Genomic DNA, 8,874 nt, shown 5'->3' with positions numbered 1-8,874 from the left:
ACTTGCAGGCAGAAGCTCCCTGTGCCTGGTGCCACCTATGGTCACCACCAGCCCACAGAGAGGAGTTTGGTGGCAGCAGGGACCTGTGTAGGTGGTGCTGTATTCCTTTCAGGGGYTCTGTGCACAGCATTGGCACTTCTTTTGTAGCACTGCAATCCTACCAGCTCTGGACCATATTTTATCAGTGACTTGGAGGGCTCTGGACTCATGGATGCATCAACTGGCAGATGGATCACACCCTGTCCTGCCACTAAACACTCCCCTATGCAGAATAAAATGCATATGGTGACAAAATAAACCCCTCAAGAGCAGGGAGACAGGATCTCAGGATGATTCGAACTGGATTAAGAAATTACGATCTCCTTCTTTCCATCAACAGCTTTACCTGAGTCATCTCCTCCAGCCCAGCAAGCAGGGTCTCCACAGGATGCAAGTGGGCAGTTTCAAGCAAAATAATAATTCCCTGCTGCTGCTTAAGGAAAAAACAGTCAGCCAACCCGGCAAGTGTGGCAATGGGATTTAACTAATGAATGTGCTGAATTCCTCCCAGCTCCTCACTGCCGGAATCAAGAAGGGAATTAGAAAAAAAACCACATATTTTTGTGCATTTCTGATCTTTTGCAGTTTGGATTTCTCTTTCAGGACTACAAAGAAAGGTAAATATTGGATGCCTATTCTTAATGCAAAATCCTTTTTAGAGACATAGTTGTTCCTCATGGATGCTTTTTTCTCTCACGTATTTTGCCTCTGTTTTGACATGAACCTCACCCGAGTGAGGAGAGAGAGGAACATCAGAAGAAATGCATGTCCCCAGCACAGGGCTCAGGAGGGCACACAGTCCAGTTCTGATAGTCATTCAGGTGGCCTAAAAGGCCAGTTATTCCCCTGCCAGTGAAGGTTTCCAAATCTGAAGGTCCATGGGAATTACCTGTGCAGCTGCCTTTCAGTCCTCAAGAATGACCTGGCAAAGGGGAACCAGAGGAATCCCCAACAACAAAAGGAATCTGGGCAAGGAGACTTTTTCAACTGCTGTTGAAACAAACTGGTTGTGGAGTATGGGAAGAAGATGCAGATACAAAAAATCTCTATGACGGTTTGTAAGTGACCATCAGAGAAGTTGATTCTCTCATTGAGAGGGCTGAGTTGTACAGACCATGCTGAGGAATGGGGAGGCAGCTGAGAGAGAGGAAAACACGTTGGGGTTTCATATTCCACCTGGAGCTTTTAGTCTCTCTGCTAGCCAGTGGGATGAGCAGATTTTTTTTTCAGTAAAACCTGTGAGTCTCCAGAGCAGTGTGCCTGTGTGCCTGTTCACACAGCTGCTGATGGCTTGGCAGGGGCAGCCAGCCAGACCAGTGCCTGTTGAGGATCTAAAGCAGGATTGCTGGTCCCACCACAGTGGACAGGGACTCTCTTCTCAGCTCTTCCTGGCAGAGACACCCCTGCAGACACTGCCAGCCACCTTCTGCACCACAGGCTGCAGTCCCACATCTCCTGGGASAGGCCATGTGCAGGGAATAGAACATTTCACTCTCCACATCACCGTGAGAGATGAATCAGCAACAAGTTCTCAAGCTTTTCTTCTTATTTCCCCCTTTTTTCAGTAATTGAAATTAACCAGAAATTCACATTCAACTTGCCTCACCTCACAGCAAAATTTCTCCTCTGTCTTATCCTCTCTTTTGCGTTGAACCTCAGCCACTTAGTCATGCCTAAAATTACACTTCTGTAACCATGATGTAATACACTCCCCATGTGTCAGAGCATTAGGACAATAATAGCAATACTTAGGTCTAACCCTGTTCCCTTTTTCCTGTCTCTACCTACTAGAGATGCTCCTTCCCAACCTGGTTAAAATTTGCCAGAGTCTTGCAGCTCCTTGGGCTGGAAGAAGTGATCCCACAAAAGGGATTGCAATGGGAACTCAGAGAGCACAAGGCTGGCTTCAGGTAAAAAAAAAGCAGGTAAAAGGAGATTAAAAAAAGAAAAAAGGAAAACAGTAATCAACCTCAAAAAAAAGCAGCCAAAGCACCAATAAAACTTATCAGATCAAATAAARGGTTTCTGCCTGCACTCACAGGATTTGAGTGGCTTCAGACATATCAGTTCTTCCGTTCTTACTCACGCTGTCTCTTCTCCCTGGGAGGCTACAGCAACAGTCACATCTGACACCTCTCACCAGTGCCAGTGCAAGCTCTCTGCCTGAGCTCTGAGATTTCCCAGCCAAGGGTCAGTCCACGCTGTGGCTCCATTTCTTGTMCCTGACTCCTTGAATCAGCAGCTGCTCCTTCTGCCTTCCCTTTACCTTTGCTGTGCACCGGATCCCTTCCTCCCACCCTGAGGAGGTACCTGACCATGAACTGATGGAGAGCCAGGATGCATGGACGCAACACGCAGTATTGGTTGTTGTTGGGGGTGCTGGCCACAGCTGTCCAGGGAATATTCCTCCCTCTCTGGCCAGTATTCCCTTAGCTTCCACTGCCCTGTTGCTGTGGAAGGAGCAGTGGCCCCGCCCATGCTGTCCTGTCTATGATGCAGCCCCTTCTGCCACCTTGGTGACGGCACATCCTGAGCCTCCACGAGGTTTGCGAGGCACTGGCACCTGCTGTCCCTTTTCTTCCACCAAGGCAGATAAATAGGACACAGCGTGTAATACACATCAGCCACAAAAGAGGCCACATCCCTGCCAAGCAGCTCTCTGCTTGGCCATAAAGCAGCACAAATGTTTGCCATGCAGAGCCCCAATTCAGCTGGCTGCTCATCCAAGCATGGGAGCATCTCCTGGGAAGGGTTCAGCTGCCCACAAGGGCTGTCCCTGTGCCAGGCATGGGAGCAGACCAGAGACTTCTTATGAGGAGATGGTCTGGGCTCATCACTTCTCATCAGCCATGTACTCTGGAACCCTTTTAAATACTGCTGAAACCCTGAGGCACGTCCACACCCAACCCAGGCTGCTCCATCAGGACAGAGGATGTCAGTTCAGACCTCTGCAGCCATGACTTGCAGAACAGAGAAAATACAAACATCCCACTAGTCAGTCCTGCTGACAGACCTGGGATGTCCTTTCTAGTGCAGAGACCCTTGCCTTGCTGGGAAGGGAGTAAAATACTTGTTAAGTTCAAAATAATGATCTGAATATTTTTATTAAATAATTTTAAGTACAGCCCTAGAGCTATTAAAAAATCACAGAGTGGTTTGGGTTAAAGATCATCTCTTTCCAACCCCCCCTGCCATGAGCAGGGACACCTTTTGCTAGACAAGGTTGCTCAAAGTGCTGTCCAATCTGGCCATGAACATTTCCAGGGATGGAGCATCCAGAGGTCCTTTGGACAGCCTGTGCCAGTACCTCACCACCCTCACAGGGAAGAATTTCTTCCTAATACCCAATCTAAACCTATCCCTTTTTAGTGTAAAGCGTTTCCCCTTGTCCTTTCACTCCATGCTTTTGTCACAAGTCCCTGTCTATCTCTCTGGGAGCCCCTTGAGGCACTGGAAGGGGCTCTAACGTCTCTCTGGCACCTTCTCKTCCCCAGGCTRWATAACCCCAACTCTCTCAGCCTGAAAGAGCCTAATGTCAGCATTAAATACTCATTGAGTATTTAATGGTAACAATTAGCAGAAATTTCACTAAATCAACAGCTCATTAGCTAGGTAAGTAGATGACTTTTATAAAGTCCTCGTGGCACAAGCAGCCTATGAATTGACTCCATGCAGCTTGAAATTGTATAATCCTGCCATGACCTCACTTCCAGGCTTTAGTCAGAGCCCAGGAGCTAAGCAGTGGCTTTGCTCTGGGTGGCTGAGAGGGACATTTGAGGAAGGGATCAKAGCAGAGCCAAGTCTCACTGGCAGCTGTGCTGCTGTCTGCTCAGAGTCACGGCTGCTCTGACTCGAGAGTGAGCCTCGGAGCCCCAGCTTGATCCTGCAGRGATGCAGCAGCTCCATCTCTGCGCTGTGCAGTTTGCTCCTCTGACACATGCAGGGGTGAGGGCAGTGAGAAAGAATGAGTCAAGCCAAAGCATCCCTAAACTTCATCYTTTTGAGGTATTTTCCATCCTGAGAAATGCAGTGGAAATGTCAGCAACGGCTGCGTGAGCAGGGTTGCAGTGCTCCCGTCACGCTGGCCCCAGCAGTAGCCAGACCACTGAGAAGTTTTGATGAAATAAATTTCCCTGAAGGAAACTACACAAACCACAGGGCCACAGCCCAAGCTGAGAGCAGCGCTGTGGAAAAGGAAAAAAATACTGCAGGCTTGTGAAGAGCCACATTCACTGAGACCCACACCAGAGCTGCAAAAAGGTAAAGGTGGTGATGGACCACAGCTGCAGCCTTTGTGTCCTGCRTAGTGGCAAGGTGAGAGACAGCCCCAGGGTTCCATGGAACAGACACCACGGTGAACAAATAGGGATTGGTTTGGKTTTTTTTACACCACTTCCTTTCTTTGCCCTTCAGACAACTCTGTGAGAAATGTTTCAGGGCCAGAAATCACAGATGTTGCCTTTTGGGGACAGCAGCACTCCTGCTCAGCCACAAAGTCTCTGGCTCCACTCGAGCTCAAAACTGGTTTGAGATCAGGCCCTTCCTGATGGCCAAAGTGGGCCTGGGCTGCCCGGTGTGTGCCGCCCACACCACACCTCCCAGGCCCCAGATCCTGAGGTTTTGATGCTGGAGCTCCAAAGCCTCATGGAAATGACCCTGTGCACTGCCAAGCAAAGAGGGATGAGGCTCCCAGATTTCTGCCATGCTGCTGGAGAAGGAGCAAAGTGCTGACCCCTGATCACAACGGACCTCAGCGCTTTGGCCACGGCAGAAGCCTGCTKCACCAAATGAGGAGAGGACACTACCACTCACTAGAAAAATATACCTTTATTTACCATCTGTGTTTTGCTCAAGAGAGAACATCTCATGGCAAGGGGCCAGCCGCAGTCATGTAGCTGACAGGTGCCAGCATGCCAGCATGCCTGCTCTGCAGGGGTTGGCACTCCAGGCCTCCATGGAGCACCCTCATGAGCTGAAAGGGCAGGAGAGGAGTTGGAGGTGCTGCTTTCACCTCGAGCCTCACTGCCCTGCACTGCTGTGATGCTCAGGCTCCATCAGCAGAGCCTGTGACCTCCCCACCATCCTCACCACCACAGTGGGGTCATGCTTTCCCTTCTGAGATACCCCCATTGCCCGTTCCTTGCAAGGCAGTTGGGGTGAGTTAAATAAAGGGGTTGGGGAGCGTTTTCAGGGATAGAAGCAGTCGATAACTTAACACAAAATGAACACAGCAGCTGTCCCAGCCCAGCACAGCCAGCAGGCAGTGCCTGTCCTACAGCAGTTAGGGCAGGGTGGCCTGCCATGGCTTGGGATGAGCAGTTGTTCACACTATTCATTGCCACACCACTGTCTGTGGTGTCGTGGCATAACCCAGACAGCTCCTTAACACCCACCAGCTGTCCCCACCAGGGCTGGTCCCAGCATCTTCTCACGTAGCAAGTGTTGAGCTCCAACAGGGTCCTCAGCACGCCACGTTTGTTGGGTTTTTTTTTGTAAGGAGAACCTGTGCAATTCTCTTCAGGCTGATGCAGAACAGCCCTGGTGCTTTCCAGGTGTCTGCTTTYAAGCCTTTACCAGTTGCTCAAACTCCCTCACGCTGAAAGCCAAACACGGTTCCTCGGTGGGCTTTGTGGTGCCACTGTGCTCAGGCAGCACTCACCCCTCACACATCCATATGTGTAGGGAAGGAGCTGCCAGCCACACTCCATTTCAAAGCTTAAACAAACCAAAAAAAGTCTTGGATTCCTCAAAATTCACCAGAGCTATTTTGGAGACGTTGACGTGCAAACTGTCCCTCTTCCTGAGCTTGAAGAGAGCGCCCAGGTAGCTGTTCCGGGCCCACATCCTCTGGCCTGTGCAGTAGTTGATGGCTTTGTCCTCCATGAGCACGAGGCTGCCCGGAGAGGCCGGGTTCCTCTTGTACACCACGTGGGACAGGAGCTGGCTGTCGCAGGCGCTGCCGCGGAACAGGATGTTGGAGTACACGAAGTACAGCCCGGTGTCGTTGATGACCAGCCCCCGGTCACGGTACTGGATGCCACTGGTGTAGGCGTGGCCAGAGATGGGCTCCCACTCCAGAGGGAGATCCTGCTGGGCTGGGTTCCCTGGGAGCCCCAACAAGGCAAAGGAAAAGTGTTAAGTATGTTTGGTTGTGGGATTTTTCCTCAGGTCACGACAAGCCAACCATTCTCCAAGCGTGGAAAGTCCACCCTGACCTCACATCTCACCAACGCCAGCCCCCCGTGACAGCTCCTGCCCTGCACACCCCAAAAACTGATCCAAAACCAGGCCTCAATGAGAAGCACAAATGAGGGGAAGGTTTTATCTGTGGAGTGACTTTCCACTGTCAGAGCGCAAGGAAACCCAAGGAAAATAGGAAAAGCTGTATGAGATGGGTTCCTCACAACCTCAGCCATGCCACCCTCTGGTCCCACCACACATGCCCATTCCCCTGCTCCCCCAGCACGTACCTGTTAAATGGGCTCCCTTCCTCGCTTCCTTTCTCAGTGACTGCTGCTTCTGCCCTGCACAAAGACAKGGAAGACATTGCCCACGTGCTCCATGGAGAAGACAGCCCAGAGAGCAGGGGGGAGCCAGCCACAAAGCTGACACCTGAGATCCTGYGAACCATCCCACTGGCCAGGCAGAGCACAGCTGGGAAATCTCTGCCTTCCCTGGAGGGCTGAGTTCCCTTTGGAGAGATGGACCAGTTCCAGTGACTCCGTACTTGGATCCCATTCTACTCCATCCTTCACTTTTATTCAATATCTACCTCATGTTCTCTGATTTTAGAAGCAGCCTTTTTTTCCCCAGGCCAATTAAATTTTCCTCTCTGCTTCCCCTTCTCCTTTATGCTATTTCCCTGTTTCTATTTATTTATCCATTACCCTCAAAAAATTCAGGGTTACTATTTATGTTCAGYTTCTGCTGAAGAAGCCTGTGGTTGGAGCACTGAGCATCCAGTTCAAATGGCAGCTYCCTTTCTCCTGAAGGGGAAAATTTATTCATATGAGACTTGATGAGAACCAGGGCTGCCCTTTCCCAAGAATTTTGCTGTTTTCAGGGTTTTTTTGATTCAGTATCAGAACAAATTTGAAAATAAATTAAGTTTTMTAATACCCAAAATGCTCAAGGAGGGGAAAAAAATTAAAACTTTTCAGATCTAGCAAAAACTGTCAAAGAAGTTAAAACTTCCTTCTAATTTGCCCATCTTTAAAAAGGATATTTTCACTTATTAACATGGAATGCAAAGAAAAGCAATCATTTGGAAGTTAAAAATATGATTTTTTAATTGTTCCACTCAAAGTGAAACTCTTTGGGTTTTTTCCTAAGTGAAATCTAGAAAAATTGGCAAGTTCTTGTGAGAAGTTTCAATTTCACTGGGTTCCTCCTCCAGGCACAGACTCACCTATGAGTTTCTCCAAAGCTGGAGGGATGTGCTCAGCGCTGGCAGACTGTCAAAAGAGAAGAGAGACACTGGCTTAGAGTGAGAGCAAGGRCTGGCTTTGACAGTGGCTCATTCTGAGCGTTCATGAGGGGCTGCAAAGTGCTAAGAAATAAACAGGGAGAGACCTGGCAGCATTCAGGATCATGAAGATATCCAGATACATCAGTCCCTCAAGCACCCACCCTTATTCTGTCACAGCAGACACTGAAATGCTACCATCCTGTCCCTTGGGAAGCTTTGCACCACCTGAGCACCTCAGACACGATTCCCAAGTGTTTCTTTTTCCCTGTTTCCCCGGGGATCTGTGACCTGTGACCAGCCAGGCARACCTCACCTCTCTGAGTTCATCCAGTTCCTTCTCCAGGTGAAAAATCTGATACATGCTCAGCCCCACTCCAGTGAAGGCCACCAGGATCAGCAAGAACATCACGAGGAAGCCGACGCTCCTTCTTTCCGTCCTGCTCCCTGGCTTTTTCCTCCTGTCGGGTACCGGCGGTGGGAAAGGAGCCACAGGCGGTGCCGGGGCGCACGGAGCCCCTGCATCAGCACAGCCGTCCACCCAAAAGATCGGGGGGTACGCGTAGTTCAGGTTCTGCCGCGTGGCCGGGAGCGGAACGGGCCGGACGTGCCTGCTGGGCTCTTCCCTGCGACATCCGAAAGCTGCCGGGCTTGTCCCCGCCGGAGCCCTGGGGGTACAGCCGGCTCTGCCCTGGTACGGCTGCATCCCTGCGGCGAGCAGCCAGCTCGGATGCTGCGACTCTGAAAGCCTCAAGCATCAGCAGCAAACCCCAAATCGCTTCCGGGCCCGGCCGCTCCCCCCACAGCCCCCGCTCCCGGCTCGGGGCGCGGGGGCTGCGCTGCCGCCCGGCTCAGCGATCCCACACCCTCAACAGCGGCACAACGGGACACGAGGAGCTGCCGCTTTCCCACTGCCCGTCCCGGACCGCCAGCTGAGCAAAAGGAGCCGCAAACTCTTGGCATCTTGCACCGCAAGGGAGAGACAGAGCGGAGGACTCTGCTCTCGGCGGGAGGATGAAGCGTTGTCAAGAGGGATGCCGAGGAATCGCTTCATTCCTTCCCGCTGCCCGTTGTGCATCCCACCCTTTCCTTGGCAGCTCCGCAGGCACAGAACACAGACGGTATCCTGCTGAGATAAAAACCTCTGTGAGAAGGGGAAGACATTGCGAATGCTGCAGCCTGAGCAGAGCTGCCCCAGCAGAGCCAATTCAGGGGGCTGCCCTCCTGCCTTCCAAGGAAAAACCCAGAATCCAGACATGCTGCAAGTACCAGCACTTCTAAGAGCTCATTACAAAATCCTAACGAAGAGAGACGGGGACCTTTCCATTTCTCAATTTCCACTCCTCATTTACTGCAGATTTCTAAGTAGT

At 51.0% G+C, this 8,874-nt stretch overlaps 1 protein-coding gene across 1 annotated transcript; it reads right to left on the bottom strand.

Annotated features, from left to right (window-relative positions):
* Nucleotides 1-5,416: 5,416 nt before the first annotated feature.
* Nucleotides 5,417-8,459, bottom strand: FASLG (Fas ligand). Its single transcript, XM_057372735.1, has 4 exons — nt 7,821-8,459; nt 7,448-7,493; nt 6,510-6,563; nt 5,417-6,143 (listed from the first exon to the last, which is right to left on the bottom strand). Exons 1-4 carry the CDS (start codon nt 8,208-8,210, stop codon nt 5,749-5,751), a joined length of 885 nt encoding a protein of 294 aa, XP_057228718.1. The 5' UTR covers nt 8,211-8,459; the 3' UTR covers nt 5,417-5,748.
* Nucleotides 8,460-8,874: the final 415 nt, after the last annotated feature.

This window comes from Malurus melanocephalus, unplaced genomic scaffold (genome assembly GCF_030028575.1).
Source record: "Malurus melanocephalus ecotype Western Australia unplaced genomic scaffold, MMel_1.1 scaffold_178, whole genome shotgun sequence".
In the NCBI taxonomy this organism is placed as follows: Eukaryota; Metazoa; Chordata; class Aves; order Passeriformes; family Maluridae; genus Malurus; species Malurus melanocephalus.
The sequence above is the reverse complement of the archived record's forward strand: the minus strand, read 5'-3'. Positions and strand labels throughout refer to the sequence as shown.

What these genes read in the sequence shown, in the direction of transcription:
- FASLG (XM_057372735.1), bottom strand. Translation starts at nt 8,210, where the DNA reads ATGCAGCCGTACCAGGGCAGAGCCGGCTGTACCCCCAGGGCTCCGGCG. An exon ending in AGCTTTGGAGAAACTCATAG is followed by an intron (nt 6,564 to 7,447) that starts GTGAGTCTGTGC and finishes GTCTTTGTGCAG; the next exon opens with GGCAGAAGCAGCAGTCACTG. An exon ending in GAAGGGAGCCCATTTAACAG is followed by an intron (nt 6,144 to 6,509) that starts GTACGTGCTGGG and finishes TGGGGCTCCCAG; the next exon opens with GGAACCCAGCCCAGCAGGAT.